Source organism: Chlamydotis macqueenii, chromosome 8, assembly GCF_036417535.1.
Source record: "Chlamydotis macqueenii isolate bChlMac1 chromosome 8, bChlMac1.mat, whole genome shotgun sequence".
In the NCBI taxonomy this organism is placed as follows: Eukaryota; Metazoa; Chordata; class Aves; order Otidiformes; family Otididae; genus Chlamydotis; species Chlamydotis macqueenii.
This window is the reverse complement of record NC_141563.1, coordinates 12,480,540-12,496,959: the sequence shown is the minus strand read 5'-3', so window position 1 is coordinate 12,496,959 and position 16,420 is coordinate 12,480,540. Positions and strand designations below refer to the sequence as shown.

The window sequence follows — 16,420 nt, the reverse complement described above, 5'->3', positions numbered from 1 at the left end:
GTCTTACTATGAAGATCTACTCTGAATACTTTTTGCTTATATGCCTCCATAACAGGAAAACTGTATGGGGGATTTTTACTTTCAAAATCAAAACATTAAAGAAATAAAGTGACAAATATTAGCTGAAGTATTTCAGCAGTTATTAATAAGATAAAGAATTAGAACAATACATTAAAAATAAAAATTAAAGAGAAACTATCCAGCTAAACATCCAGCTACCTGAAGTAGTCTGGATGACAGCCTTACCTGGATATCATGACTCACTGTTTAATTATTTATTTTTTTAAACCCCCTTTTAAAAAAAGAGCATTAATATGTTCTTTACAGTGTATTTGACTTGTCTGAGTCTTTCCAAAGCTTAGCTGAGGCAGCTTTCCCTCAGGGAACAAAGCAACCGCCTCTTTTTGAGCACCATTTATCTCAAAATATGTAACATTTCAGTATTTCTGTGTTGCCCTGTAGGACTATGTGTCTAAATAGCAGATGAAATAGGAAAGTACTGAACTACTCATTGTAACAAGTGCCAATAAGGTTTTCCAAGTTGTCATTAATCACTCCAGTTAGCTTTGCTACGCATTTTAAGAAACTCCTCCCACAATATTCAATCAATCCCATGAAAAACAGAATATCTGAGGGTAGAAAAACAAGGAAGAGTAGGAGGCCTAAGAACAAGGAAAGCTGGTAACAGCAACAATTCACTAAATGATGATTTGTGAACTGTTTTCTGCACCATCTTCCTACCACAAAAATCTAACTCAAAACAGCTGGAAAAATACAAAAACTCAGTAATAAATGACACCTTCTGACCTGGCTCTGTCTTTAGCAAAGCTGTGGCTGATGCAGGCTGCGGCTCCCAGTTGCATGTTTCCTTTCACTAACAGAAGAACAGATACAGTTATGCTGCAATTAATCTATAATAGCTTATTTAAAAATTCAAAATCCACAGGCTATTATCCACAATGCTTAAGAAAGTACACACACAGTTAAAAACACTTAGTTGTTGAGAAGAAAGACACACTCAGTAATTTTTAAAATTAAAAAAGAACCCCAAAACTAAAGTTGTGCAAAGTCTACTACAGTAACACTGCTGGCTATGAAGATGTCTTTACTATACACCCAACATGGGTAAAAACTCTGGAGATGCGTGAATTGCAGAGGGATTTAGCACAAGCAACCCCTTCCCGAAATATAGGGCTTCAGGATCAGAACAGACTATTCATTCCCCACCAAAACAATAACAAAACTGCAAAGGGACACAAATTCCCATGGTGCTTGTGGTGTAATTCTGACAGAAGCATCCTTCTACTGTTTTCTTTCTACCACGAGCCAATTCACAAGAACAATTCTTGGAAACATAAATCAGCCTATTAAGCCTATTACCCTTTACTTGACATCACCAAGTGGTTGGGGTTTTTCTGTTTTGTTTTGGATTTTTACTGTGAGATTAGATTATCCTTCTTTTTTATCCCTCAGAAATCAGAAATTAATGATTTCCATTAAGAAATTAATTTGACTCTGGAAAAAAAAAAACCCAAAAAGTGAATTTATTGGCTTCTACTTGGATGCAATAAACAAACTGTACGTTTTCTAAAGAATCACTACCAGTAGAAACCTTTATTAGATAGCCAGAGAACTCTTTCACAGACTGGTAGGTAGCTTGTTTCTTTTTAAAAAGTATTCATAGTGGAATCTGCAAGCGTATTTATGGCCACTAAATCACAACGTCAATGGAACAGTTACTACTTTTTCACAGACTTCAAAGTTTGATATTGGAGTCATACTTTGAACAATGTTCTCTTGCTTTACAAATATCATATTTTTGAAGATTAAAGAAAGACTAATCATCCAGGAAACTGTATCTAGGTGACGTCAAGGAAACCCAAATAAAGCCAGAATCCAGCTCTTAAGCAAAAAAACACACATAAAGCATGGCTCCCTTTTTACAACCATAATGTTTTTCTCTGAGTAATTTCAGTGACCAAGAATTATTCCTGTCAAGGATGGAATTTTGATAGTGCCACACCTTTTCTCTCCACAGGTTATCCTACCTTCTAATAAATTAATTATTTGCCTGAAGATCAAAAGAGCTTCTGTACACAAGGTCTGCTTTAGGCGATGTTACCAATACCACACAATGTCAACTATTTTGACCAAGACAGACAATAAAATCAATTATTGCCAAATGAGAACATGAAAGCTTGAAATTGTTCCTCTATCTTTTTATAACATGGAACTTTTAAGTGAGACTATGAAACGCCATACACTGACAGTGGTCCCTAACTGATAATAAACAGATACCCAGATAAGTAAAATGTCTCAGTGAACAGTACCCAGGTGCTGCGTTTTTTTGTCATTCACCTTTCATATGTAGGAGAGTGACAGGTGTAGACACAAATGGGAAGAAAACACTCAGTTCTGACCCAACAGTGCTTTCAGTTTTGTCTCTTCCACACACACAAACATCCTGACCACCCAAAACACGTGAACTACCTTTTTAACCAGGAATTAGGTAACAACGTACCAAAACAGTTTTTGGTGCGTAAGTGCTCAGCCTTTGTACCAGGTCAGAGAGAATACGGCTCCCATACAGTACTAAGGTTTGCAAACTTACTGCTATTTTAAACTTACAGTTGTTACCTTTCTTCTACTTGTAGGTCTGCAAGAAATAACATTGCTCCAGGGCAAGTGCCTGGGACAAGCTCCCATTGAGAACTCCAGGTATAGTCTAAACAACATCTCTAGAACATGTAGTACCTCTTTTACCCAGTCCATACATAGCTTTTGATACAACTCTTAAATACCAGTTTTCTTGTTTTCTTAAGAATGCCTAAAAAGGTGAGTTATTTTCAAAATTAGTATAAAGTTAAAAGAAACTCAAACTAGCTACAATCTATTTAACTCAAGCACAGCACCGCCAGAAGTTTCACACACACTATTTGGTGTTTCATGTTGTTTTTCCTTTCACTCTTTAAGGCAGTGGTTTCCATAGGTCAGTTCAGAGAATATAACGAAGCATGGTCCATGGCAATTCATGTTGCAACTCCATTTTTAATTTAGGGGACTCCACTCCCCAGCAATTAGTGGTTTTGTTCAGGGCTCCAGAGTTCAGAGATCAAGTTGACAGGCTCTGTTCTGGCACAGAATACAGCTGGCACATTTTCCACCAAGACCTCCTTCTCAACTATGAGATGGTTCAAATTGTTCTTTTATTTGTTTTGTGTTAGCCAGTTATTCAAAGGTCATCAAGTTGGCAGGAACCTGAAAACAAAAATATAAATTATTTTACTTTGGGTAGTAGCTACTTACATTCCACCATTTCACAGACTAGCCACCTGTTTAAATGTACATCATTAACGCCCGGTCTGTTTCAAAAAAAGGGGAGAAGGAAGGCAACTATCATTCAGCAGTACAAGTACACTTAGAGTTGTAGAAACTCCAGGTATAACCAAAATATTAAACTGCCGCATTGTTTATAATTTCATTATATGGCCTTAGATCTTATTAATTTTGATGACATTTAAGTTTTCAGCAAAACAATCTTAACATGATATATCTCAGCACCAAACTACACAAACAGAACTTTCTCACTTAAGTCCCAGCTAGAGAATTCCTGGCACACAGGTCAGTGATTGATGTATGCCCTCTAGTATTTTTAAGACTAATTAAAAAAAAAAAAAAAGTATAAACACTTGCCTGAGGTTTTCCCATGGGAAACCTGAATGCCTGCTGCAGACATCGCTCTCTTTCATGAAGATTAAAGCTAGCTTGCATTACAGTACTTTAAATCCCCATTTTCTGCCCATCAGGAATTTGCCTGACAGCAGCAACTCTTGTTTACTCAGGTTACTAAAGAGCCACTGCATTCCAGATGACTGTCAACAAATACCCAGTTTGGTCAGACTTGAAGTAACCATTTTCTTATTTCACATTTACCATTTACCTGTAGAAGCGAGAATCATCAACTGGGCTAAAAGTTCCACCATCAAAATTTAAAAGAGTAGCTATTAAAATAGTTGCCAATATTACTCAGCTGGGTAGGTGTCTACACCCTCTTGAAAGCACATTTAAAGATCCAGTCTTTCTTAGGCAGTCACACTGTTAACAAGCAAACAAGATCTTCCATTTTAAACCATCCCGCAAGGTACCTCTCTAGCAGAAGCACTGTTCAGGAGTCAAATCACAATCAACAGAAAAATTTTCCAGGATTACAAAAAAAAAATTTTTTTACTCATTTGGTAAACCAACCTTTGTAACCTATGTACTGTTTGTGTGAAGCACTGCTGCTTCTGTGGGAGCACCTATGCTGCAAGAACCCATAGAGTACAACTACAAACATGCCAGAAAACAGAAAACATGCAACAGATTATGGTAGCAGGGGTTTTGGCCTTTTAGTGGTAGTTTTTTTTCATTAATCCTCCCCTCCTTTTTTTCCTTTATAATCTCCTACAGTTATCTTCACTTTGCTGTCATATTTTCCACAGGAGACCCTGCCAAGATCCTCAAAGCCTGCTGCTTTTGCACAAGTTAGGGGCAGAATGCCTTAAACAAGTTTGCATTAAATAGTATTGTTAAGCCTTATTGAATAAAAGCTGTCCTCAGAGGGTAGTTTACAGGCCTGCCTGGAAGTCACCACTTTCTTGCATGCTCTTTGCCACTATTTGCTACTATTCCCACCTTCTCCAGACAGAAACACCATTTCCTCTCCTTTGCACCGTCTGAAATACTTTCAAGGGAGGTTCTGCAACCCTCCTTACTACTTAGATTTCTTTCAGAAGCAGAACTGAACAAGAAAGCACAAAAGGATCTGGAAAGCTCCTTTTGTTTCCCCTTAAAATTCAGTAGTACATTTGCTTTAAGAACTCCATAAACAAATGTGCAAAAGAAAAGAGATTTCAGGATGACAAAGCGGTAACTTCAAAAGGATCTTGCTGATGAAAAATGTCAGTAAGAATTTATGGGAACAGAATTTGATAGGTGTCAGTGACGTGCGGAAAACAGACTCCACAATCTGTAAGATTGTAAAGTAGGTATGTTTATTCAGCGCTGGGCAGCACGGGGCATTGCTCCTCCAAACGTGTGCAATGTGTTAAGCAACAGGTACAGTATTTACGCATCACAGACATCCATATTCATAGAATTCCCATGGACTTGGTTATATTAATTAGGTTTCTGAGAAATCATTATCATAAGTTTCCTCCCACGACAGGTTATTCCCCTATCTTTGCATCCATGTCATGTCTGTGCTCAGGAGTCACAGTCTCTCTGGTGGTTGTTCTCTCCTTATTACTATGTCCAGCTGCGTGGATTCAGACCTTAGTCCTGCTTTGTTCTTGCTGCCAGGGTGGTTTCTTGCTGACTTATCTTTGCTGGTTCCCAATTTCCTTGGTTATTCCACCCTATCAGTTGGTTCTAAACTTCTTAAATCCCCTCATCTTGGTCTCAGCCAGTGTGTCTGTACCCCCTCAGGATGTTCCCATCTAACTTACCTTAGCTCTTGCTAGAGCATCCTGAAAGTATCTCATTATGTTAAGTTTATGACTCTACTGTTCTCTCTCTCAAGGTTAGTAAATCATTGATCACTATTTATCAGCTTGATTCCTTGGTATTAATCCCTTCTTTCATCAGAGTAGTCATGTTTCTTTTTGATTAATGGAAAAATCCTATTTTTGCTTTCAAAGTCTGCCAAATGTAACCAGGACTGAACTTTAGAAATATATACAAACAACAGAAAACATGCATGCCCAAGACCTAATGAAACAGCACTATGGGAGAGTTATCTGGAATTGATATTGAATGCTATGGTTTACAGCTTTTTATATAACTGTAAAATAGCCTTTTTAACATGGGCAATGAAAAAAAAAAAAACTGCAACTAGGACAGATATTTGAGAGTATTCCTTCCATTTCCCCAGCTGCTTTACATTAGCCTCAAGATAGCCCCAAATCTTTCTTCATTAACACAGAAGCTCTGAGGACTAGTTTGCAAAGGAACAAACAGGAAAGCTAAGGTAAATCAATAAGCATGTGAAAACAATGTACAGGCTACTCAGAGTAGATGGCTTTTCATACAAAGTGATCAGTTACAGCTCGGTCATCTTTAAGACCTGTCAGTTCTGAGTTCTTCACAGCTCATATCTCTATTCAACATCTTACCCTCACCTGTTGTCTGTTGCTTTGGCAGGCAGCACTCAGGTGTTTAAACCAGAGCATTGCATTCATTCGGTTTCCAGCTTGAAATTTATATGAATTTCCTAGGTGAGAAAGGTAGGGAAAAAAACTGATAAAGAAATGCAAACAATACTATACTTAAATTCTACCCATATTCAAATAACTTTTAATTTAAACATTACGGAAAGATGCAATATCAGAAAGTTCATATAACTTTACACTTTGGTATCGGTGCAATTTGTTTGATCTAGTGAGAGAGAAGTCTCAGCTCGCTTGTCTTCCTTTCCAACATTCTAGATTTCAACTAACATCAGTGACAACTAGGAAAGAACAAAACATTTCTTAGAACCACAGACCAGAAATATTTTTGTTCATTGCCTTTACTACAATTTGTGTATAATATCATGTAATAATTTTAAATGAAGTGCTAGATAGCACTAAAATGCACTCTAGAAAGCTACATTGGAAAATATTTGATAATTGTTCCTAAACATTTTTATGTATTTCAGACTAATTTTTTCAGTGTCTGGTGTTATACAGAGCTTGCTTGGGTTCAAAAAGGCCAAGTATTACAAAAAGATCTCAGGTCACTCTTGCTGTGTTTAAGCTGACAAGCACTCATAATTTACGTGACTATCACTGGTGCTAGATTAGATGCAAGGGAAGAAAATGTACTAAGGCTTGAAGTAGGCAAAGCAATAATGTTGAGCTCCTTAATGATGCTCTTTCTGCATAGTTTAAAGCGCTAAGGAAAAGCAACAATTTCTTCAGTTTAAACTGAAACCAGGGTGCTACACTGGAGTAACAGAAATTAAGGCCTCTCTGCAAAATAGTCAGGATCTCTTAGGTTGTGGTTTGTTGGTTGTTTTTTTTTTTTTTTTTAACAGATAGTTTGTGTTTTGTTTTTCATTTGGAGAGAAGAGGGGACTGGTCAGAGCACCTAGTGTTAGCTAAATATTGCATTTTTAATTGTTACTTACATTTTCACATATGTGAAAATGTCTGAGTGGTCTAAATATAGTTTAAAAGAATGCAGCTTAACACTTCCAATAAAAATCACAAATGAAGTTGTTAGAGTTTGGACAGTTCTTTGAACTTAATGAAGACACTAAGGATTCTCCACAATTGTTCCCATAGCATTCCAAAGGCAAACGTGACACACTGGAGAGCAGCTGAGTAAGAGAAAGGCAACATCCTTCCAATTTCATTTAGTTGCTTATGAATACCTCAGCAAAGCAAATGTTTATTCTGGGACTCACTGCACTCTTGGTGCTAGCATTGCTTACCCTTCTCAGAATCAGTCAATAAGAAGAGATCTGGATGCTCGGGGTCATCTGCCATCATCACCATCCAGCCCACCACTGACACATTCTTACTCGGTGTGGATTTGAACTAAAAATAGAAGCAGAGATGTAAACCAAAGTAAATCAAGAAGCTTCAGCCAGACTGACAGCATGCACAGAACAAGTATTAAAAAGGGCAACTCTTCTCAGTGACTGTTAAAGACACAGAATAACTTCAAAGAAAGCACAGCACTTCATAAAATTAATAAAGTTTATAAATTTTATATAGAATTAGTGAAAACAGAACTTAACACAATGAATGACATTAAAAACAAATTAAAAGGAATCTCACAATCCCTAAATGTGTCAGACATATAAACTGCACTGTATGAATACAGCATTCCTCACCATGTATACTATAGTTCAAAAAAGTGCATTAACAATGCAAAGCTAATCCCTCCACAGTTAAGTAGAAGAATTAAACTTGTGCCATTATTATTCAAAGTTAACATGTGTTTGTTATTATAGTAGTTTGTAATTACACATAACATGAATCCTGTGGACAAGATAACTCAACTGTGTAATTAAATATTATGACCTGATGAATGAAATGTATCAAATGAGAGTGCAGAACATACTCATTTATCGACAAGATGTTCAAAATGATGGGCTTTTCCCGTCCAAGGTGTTACTCATACATTGACATATAACTTAGGCCTCTAGAATATCCAGATAAGTTTATCTGTCTGGGACTTGTGCAGACTGCACTTGAAACTTCAGTTTAAAATACATTAGAACTTAAAATGAATAAATGTTAGACCAATATTTGAAGAAAAAGTATTTTAACCAAGTTCAAAATAATTTAAGATTCCAGTCTGCATCTCAAACTTTTCAATGTATCATCTACATACTGCCCTCTAGGTCGCTATAGTTACACTTGCAGGAACCATTCCATCACAAATTCCTACCAGTCATGTTCAGTTGGCATTTGTGTAACATCAGTGGAAATATAAAAGCTTGGAAACTTTGAAGGGATGCTTGTACAGATAGTTAGAGCATAGAAGTGCTGATGACTGTTCTTAGGAAAGACGTGCCTGCCAAACTTCAAAGTGAATGCGCTTTTTTGGATATTACTATGGCTAAAACTGCAGGGGAAAAACCATTCCTCAGAAAACCCGCAGAATCACACATACTGAAGTTAAGTAACTCTACTGCCTTTGGGCGGTGGACAGATTTGTTAACACCTCATAAGAGTAAAATTGCAAAGATCTATCAGATAACATTTTCTTACAGTGAGGGCTGGATAACGTAACTTCTTTCCAAAGAGAAACTAAAATTTCTTTGAATACTCCAGTCACTAATGAAAAACATTAAGGAATTCTATCTGAAAGAAGGAATAAAGACAGAGAAAGGGAATAAAATACAGATATAGCTCATGAGTTCTTAAAAAAAGAAAAAAAAAACAAACATTTTCAGGACTTGCTATGGACCCACTGAAGATACTGCTTCAAAAAATAAGATGACACAACTTACACTTAAAAAGGGACCTGCAAAACGCAAACTTATAAGTAGTCCTACAAAGCATTAACAGGCAATTTTCACAGAGATGGAAATCTGAGCCACAAAGCAGTTTTAATATGTTAGAGATCAACAATATACCTCTTGAACTGCACTCATTTCTAGATTTTCATGAAAATAGCACATTTGCACTTTCCCATCTTAGTTATATATCATAACAGTATGTATACAGTACGTGAAATTACCATGCAAAACTACCAGAGCTCACTTGTTTTTCATTTTATTCAAAACAATTAGTTAATCATGATAGTTCTCCAAAAAGTAAAAAGCTCCACACAAGGAAGGCGTTTCCTGTCAGCATCAATCCATCATCACGTGAAACATATGTCAGTTTTCCATCCCTGTGCACGGCTGGATTTCTATTCCATGTTTACATAGTCCCCCCAGGGCAGTTCACTCTCCACTGATGCACAGAGCCTTGCTAACAGCAAGTTTACTTTGTTAACGTGAAGGAAATGAAAGCTTCATTGTAATTTAACGTTCCCGGTCCCTCTTTGCTTTTTTCATACAGGCCACTGGAATGACACTTCTTATACACGTAGAAAATAACACAGCTCTGGCATTAGGCTTCACAATTTTTTTTTTTTTCTTGCTGTTCTGAGCTCAAAGGCATTTATGCATAAATCTTTAATTTTTTTTAAAATCTTAATCAATCTGTGAACAGACTTTTCACTCCAACCTTTTGGCATCTACAAATCTCCTCCTCTTCATCTCCTGTTGAGATTTTACAGCTTTCCAGTATTCAAATAATTTTCTCAGTAGCTGAAAATACTTCCTAGAATGATAGCATTCTTTATCAGAGTATTGCAGTGAAAGTGCCTGAGCAACAACTACTAAGTTTTCTAGAGTGCCAATAAATGGATCTAATTCTGAATATAACAGGCAATAGAAGGCTTGGAATGAACAAGGGTTCGTGCTTGAGCATGAAGCCTCAAAAAGTCTGTTGCTTTTCCAAGTACTGTCATGGTTTGGCCTTAGTCACCACACAGTTGTTCACTCTCCCTCCCCCTCCCCAGCAGGATGGGGGAGAGAACTGGGAAGAAAGGAAAACTGATGGGTTGAGAAGACAACAGTTTACTAGAATAGCAAAGGAAAATGACAACGATAACAAAATACAGGGATACTAAAATACACTAAATGGCGGGGGGGGGGAGGGGGGGAGTGTGAGAGCCCAGCCAACCCCCACTTATGTACTGAGCACTGTTTGTAGGTACCACTTCAGCGTATGAGAAAACCTTAAACATTCTACACACATTCCTCTCAGATTCTCCTCTATCGCACCTCTGGGCTCTGAATTTCATATGCTCATTAGAGTTTTCCATTACTGTAGTAATAACTGAAACTTGTTCACTATTTAAAATACAAAGCTCATTATATTTAGTAGACTTTCTTAGTAGATGCAGCACAAGAAAGTGTCACATATCCAGGTATCTACAGCATCCTCTTCCTATGGACTAGATTCACATCTAGAATACACACTATACTGGCTGCGCTCCTTTGACCATAAGCACAAGAAGAGCTGGCTTGCCCCTCTCAAAAGAGAGAGGATTTCTTGCCCTTTTTGCTGGATTACATTGGGATTTTTATGAGGTAGTTTTCCAAAGAGGTTGGCTATTATAAACCTGGAAAGGCTTTGAGTGTCAGCACATTCCAAGTCCTCAGTCTCAGCTGCCTGAAGCAATAGCAGCAGCAGAACAGTCAAAAGCATGCCTGTAATCAAGACACATTTACCATGAGAGCTCTAGCCAGGAAACTTTATATAGCAGACTGACTTTTTTGCTGCCAGCGCTTCTTTCCATGTCACAGAGGCCTTGAGAAAGGAAGCTGAAAAGACAGATGTTTACATGGCTCCAGAAGATGCTTGAAATATTTTACCTAGGTATATCTCAAATGTATCATACTTTGAAAAATAGAAGTGCTTCAAAGTAGACAGTATCATCCTTTTTATGCATTTAATCTGGACAGTAACAAAACAAAGCCTAGATCTAGCATCAAATCTCTTCACTCTGAGCAACCTGATCTAGGTGGGGATGTCCCTGCTCCTTGCAGGGGGGTTGGACTAGATGACCTTTGAAGGTCCCTTCCAACCCTAACCATTCTATGATTCTTTGATTTTGCAGGGCAGACATCTTAGGAATATCACTGGACTGTATTTGTACAGTGAACATATACTTATGCACTAGCTATCTACAGATGGTTGACCATCTACAGTTTATTCTCTCGATTAATTTTCATTCTGAAAACACAGTCAAGTGTCAATTGAAGCACGATGCTTGACAAATCATCTTCACAGACTCCAGAACAAAAGCTGAAATTTTGTACAATAACCCTGCAGTGAAATGGATGGAAATCTAAGTTATCAATAGCTAGGCCAAAAGTATAACACAGGTAGACTAGCTGAACAAAGTTACAGACCTCTTGTTATCAGGCTGTTTAATAAGACTGTAGCCTCTACCCCTAATCCTCCGACCTCAGTCTCCCACAGCAGTTACCAGGTTATTTTCGTCCTTAATTTCAGCAAAAAGAATATACTCTGTGTTATAATAACCTTTGGAGCAGAAGCATGTGTGTATTCACTGTGAACTATTTGTTTAAATGAAGGACAATCCAAACTGTAGCTAATAGATATTACATTATTTTAACCATGGCTGCACCTGGGAAACCAAATCAGACACCTGAGCTTCATAACATGCTTTGCATCCACAAAGAGAACAAAATATGTCTGCTGCCCTAAAAAGCTAAAAGCAAGACATCAGCTGTGTAACAGACAAATCCAAAGTTGTGCTGGTTAGTTCAGTCCAATTTCATAAAGCCAACTGCTAAAAAAAAAAAATAAATCTGCTCTAGCAGTCATTGTTTTTTACTACTGCTTCTCCATTTCCCTTTCCTGGGAACTGCACTGCTCAAACTCCGCTCACTATTTGCTGGCAGCCTTCTGATGGGCAATCCTGCCAGCATTATAGACTTGAATTGTCTCCTAGTCTCTATCTGCAAACTTCATTATTGGTCTGCTGGCACATCCTTGGACAAATAAACACGAGAACATAAGGATGTGAGACAGATTTCAGCTTCTTCGGCACTAGTCTTTGTTCAGTGGTAGTTTAGCTGTTGTAGGTATCACAATGCATCAGCGACTTGGGGATGTTAAAAGTCAATTCAATAGGTTCAGAAAATAATTTCTGAAACAGCATTCTAAATGAATATGACTGTATTTCAAGACAAAAGTAAAGGCTTTTGCAGTAACAGAGACTCAAGAGGATCAGATACCAGACTTGAATATTTAATTTGTTACCTTTTTACTCCATTTACTTCTCCTAAATAAAGGGCAAGACCATTTAAATGTTTAAATTGTTATTCTGAAGGAAATGTATAAGCAAACGGACCACATAAAAAATCAATATACTTAATTTCCAAACAATAAAATTACCAGCTATGCAATTTTTCCAAGTTGTCTAAACTCATATGTTATTTAGATTGTTTTAAAATATTTGTACACAATACTGAAAAAGCTTCTGATTGAATAGGTGCAAGCATGGTAGTCTTCTATCATTCAGTACTTTGACAGACAGTAGACAAGACTTACAAATGCATTCTATTCTTAAAAGAAACAAAATGCTATTTTGGCATAAAGCCTAAAGGTATCACATCAGTAACAGGGGCACAAAGTCTAACATAAAAAAATTCTTCTCCATTTTTCAGAAAAAACCAAGCAGCCAACTGTTAGTGACATAATGCCAGCGCAAGTTCTCTCTGGGTTCTTTTGCTTTAATACTCACATTTCTGCTCATAATAGTTTACAAGTCTGCTCTTTCCAACTATCTTTACTGTTAATGAGACAATTTTCACTGATACCAGAGGCAAATGCATCCAAACACATACACTTCTCTAAAGACACCCAGGAGATGGGATGCTTAGCTAACAGGCCTTTGGTCTGGGCTAGCATTGTCTTAACTAGCAAGACAAATTAAGTAGGATCACTTTCAATTCCACCTAAGCAATCAAAGCCTGTACAGATGGGGCAGACGTATGATTGCAAAGAAACTATGCAAATATTTCTACAAGTAATTAGCTATGAATAAACTCCTTTACAGTAGTATTAGAATACTGTTTCCTAGTGAACTACTTTCAATAAAACTGGAAAATATTCAATTATTCTGTAGATTAAGATGACATTACACATGAACTTTCCACAGAGAAAATTCAAATATCCAGGAGTCTGCTAATCAGAAGTCTTAAGCTTCAAATCTCTACCCTCTGAACATAAAAATATTAGGATAAGAAAACAGTATTTTGTACCAGAAAGAAATAAGACAGTCCCCTTACAATGATTCTAGGAACACACCTCAGTAGTTTGTAAAATTACATAAGCTTTATGCAAAGCAAATGTTCTTCAGTGACAGTTGTTATAAATTAAACTGAAACACTGGCCAAGGCAACTATAAGTAATGGCTCAGAGTAGTGAATGAACTCAGAAAAAGATCCAAGTATCTCAAATTTTACCCAGTTTCTTAAGAGAATCTCTGGTGGCATCCTCTTCCATTATAATTAACCACCAGAAAACAGGAACTAATCGTAACATCCCTGGACTAGCTACAGAAAATCCTTTTATTACTTCCCCGCATAAGCAAAGTATTTTTAGCTTCTTTCAAATAAAGTTGCAGCAAATAAAAGGAAAGCCAGCATCATATAATATGCTAGCTCTCTGCTTAACATATGAAGTGTTTTGTACTCCATTGTAGCTAATGGATTACAGAATTTGACTGAAAAAGACAGTAGTCTAATTTCACCTCATATATGAAATCAGTACATGTTTAATGTCACATGTAGTGACTTCTCAGTCTTTCCACATCAAGGCTTGTTTGGATTTCAAGCAGCAACTGTTACAAGATTCAGAGATCATCAAAAGATATGACTTCTACCTTAGAAAAGCAGACAGACCCAATGACAGTTCTCTTCCCTATAGATAAAAAAAATTCAAAGAGACCCATGGCATATGCAAAGCAGATGTTCTTGGTGTAGCATATAAACGTGCATGATATTTCCATTAGGACATATCCATATGAGGTGACTGACTGAAAGACAGGATAGCGTGGACTAGAAATCATGCAAGTCCTAAACTACTCTCAGTGTTTACATCAGGAAATCACATTTTAATTTTGGCAGATGATACTGGAATACGCCTGGTTTACGTACATGTTTCCTCTCTGTTGCCTTCAGAGATTTTGCAGCATAGTAGAAGAGTTGGGTTCCACACAGTGCTACCCAGTATTTTGTCCAAGATGCTACCTAGAGAGAAAAGAGCGGAAAAAAAAACCAGTGCAGTAGATAAGTGAAATGTTTCATAATATTGAGCTGTAAAGTAGCAGGCATCATCCTGCAAGAACATGACAGCACTAATTGTCCAGCCAAACCATCAGCCATGTTTCCAAAACCACTGTTTCTAGTTGTTTGTGTAGGCCTAAGAATCCATTGAAAATCTAGAAAGCAGAAAGCACACGTACCTTTCCTCGCTCATCTGAGAACAACTTTCTGCACCTTACTCTATGCTTTTTGCAACCCTTACTGACAGCTTCATCGAGTTAAGAGTTCATTTGTCCTTTTCCCTTTTCCACTTTCTGTACTACCGTAAGGTATCCATCCCCCATTGTCAAGAATATGTATTTTGATTTGTAATTCATAATCAAGCATTTGCAATGCAAACACTAAGTGTTATTATCCACAGATAAATTGTTAGGATCCACCTACTATTCAGGAAGACAAAACATGCTTCTCTCTTTTTAAAGTTATCCGTAATTGTAAGGAATTTTATGTAGCATTAGATTTCTCTCCTACTCCCTAGATTACAGGTACAGCCTTATAAACTGAATAAATCCACCAAAAGAATGCAAACTCTCAGTTACCCTAAACCTTAATCAGCAAGGCAGAATAGATCTCAGACACTTGAATGAGTTGCACAATAGCCATTTTATTGTGTTTATAAATGAATAAAGGAAGAAGGTCAGAAAATGAATTTAAGATCTTACTGTAGGTTTTTTGCCTTCTTTCAACAAAGTCTTCCTCCTAAGAACACCTTGAATAGTAACTGCTCCTGGATACAAATGAACAGCCAAATCTTCAGATTCTAGGGAGCTGAAAGGAGCGTATAAAGATTTGTGTGAAAAATATTTTTCCTAAAGTAGTTTTCCAATCATTACCACAAACCAATGCAAACATCTGTATTTTAATTTAGTAACGTCAACTTTTTATTTATTGACTTCATTGTGGAAAAAGACTTTGGTTGTTACAAGGAATTGCTGTTGTGGAATTTACACTCACAAGCAAAAGTGATCAGAAAAATTAATTAGTCAAGCAGGTAATCCTTAATTAAAAAAAAACTCAAGACAGTTGAAATACAGGAACACTTAATTTTAAAAAGCAAACGTTTGAAGTACATTCACACTGTTGCTATGTGTGTTAAAACCTCTCCTTCAGCCCTTGCAAGAAAGTGAGTATTTTTTTGTTAGAAACACTGGAATCATTAGCACATCAAAACCAAAGCATAGCTCAAACATGCACAATCTTTAAAATATTTGAAAGCAAGAAAAGTGGGCAGAAGCAGTAATAAAGAGTAGAAACCCAAACCACAGCTTTAAGGTGTTTTAATGCATCTGGTGCTCTACTAATCATCTAGCCTATGTAGGATCTAAGAACAATAGGCTAAAACAAATGCCAGGTACAGCACTGAAAAGAAAACTTAGCTTTATTAAAATTACAAAGCTGACTGGCTTACAAAACATTTTCAGTCAGAAGATTACATCAGGAATCATTTCAGTAAATGTCAATCAGAGCATATAACTAAATTGCTGAACTCAGCAGCTTTCTAGAAAAGCCAAGAAATTAAACAGCACCTGAAACTCAATTCTACATTAAGCCAGGATTTGCTGTTTCATCCATCCTAACATTAATGAATGCTCCAAGTAAACTGGAAATCTAGGAAACATTTTCATTCCAGCATCTACTGAGGATGATGATATGGAGACAGTTTTGGACACTGACAGATATGAATACGAGTTTAATTCGGTGAGACAATGCTTGCTTCTTGACATGAAAAAAGTTTCATAGTTAACGGTCATCTCTTTCCCAACTACAGTGCCACACAGCTGCAGACAGAATTTGTATTTCAATTAATCAGAATAATCGGTTACATTACTACATCAGCTTGCAAACAATACTGTGTAGAATAAGCTGGGGCAAATTTTAACGTATTACTCATTTTAGCTGTATTTCTTATTTCAGGGAAGAGGGGAGAAGAAATTCAATACAGAAACGCCAGCAAAGAAAACATCTTGAATGCCATCCATTAACACAAGAAGCAGCTTTGTTGTTCACATGAGAACTACCAACAGTGCTACA

At 36.9% G+C, this 16,420-nt stretch overlaps 1 protein-coding gene across 6 annotated transcripts in view; it reads right to left on the bottom strand.

Annotated features, from left to right (window-relative positions):
* Positions 1–1,531: 1,531 nt before the first annotated feature.
* The window catches only part of RALGPS2 (Ral GEF with PH domain and SH3 binding motif 2), a 120,756-nt gene continuing 105,867 nt past the window's right edge, over positions 1,532–16,420 (bottom strand). For all 6 annotated transcript variants that reach the window (XM_086753312.1, XM_086753307.1, XM_086753310.1 and 3 more), the window contains 5 exons: positions 15,052–15,157; positions 14,222–14,314; positions 7,454–7,559; positions 6,159–6,250; positions 1,532–3,258 (listed from right to left, as the gene is read on the bottom strand). In XM_086753312.1, the coding sequence (XP_086609438.1) occupies positions 3,229–3,258; positions 6,159–6,250; positions 7,454–7,559; positions 14,222–14,314; positions 15,052–15,157 (427 nt within the window). In that variant the 3' untranslated portion in view covers positions 1,532–3,228. The remainder of the gene's footprint in view (positions 3,259–6,158; positions 6,251–7,453; positions 7,560–14,221; positions 14,315–15,051; positions 15,158–16,420) is intronic.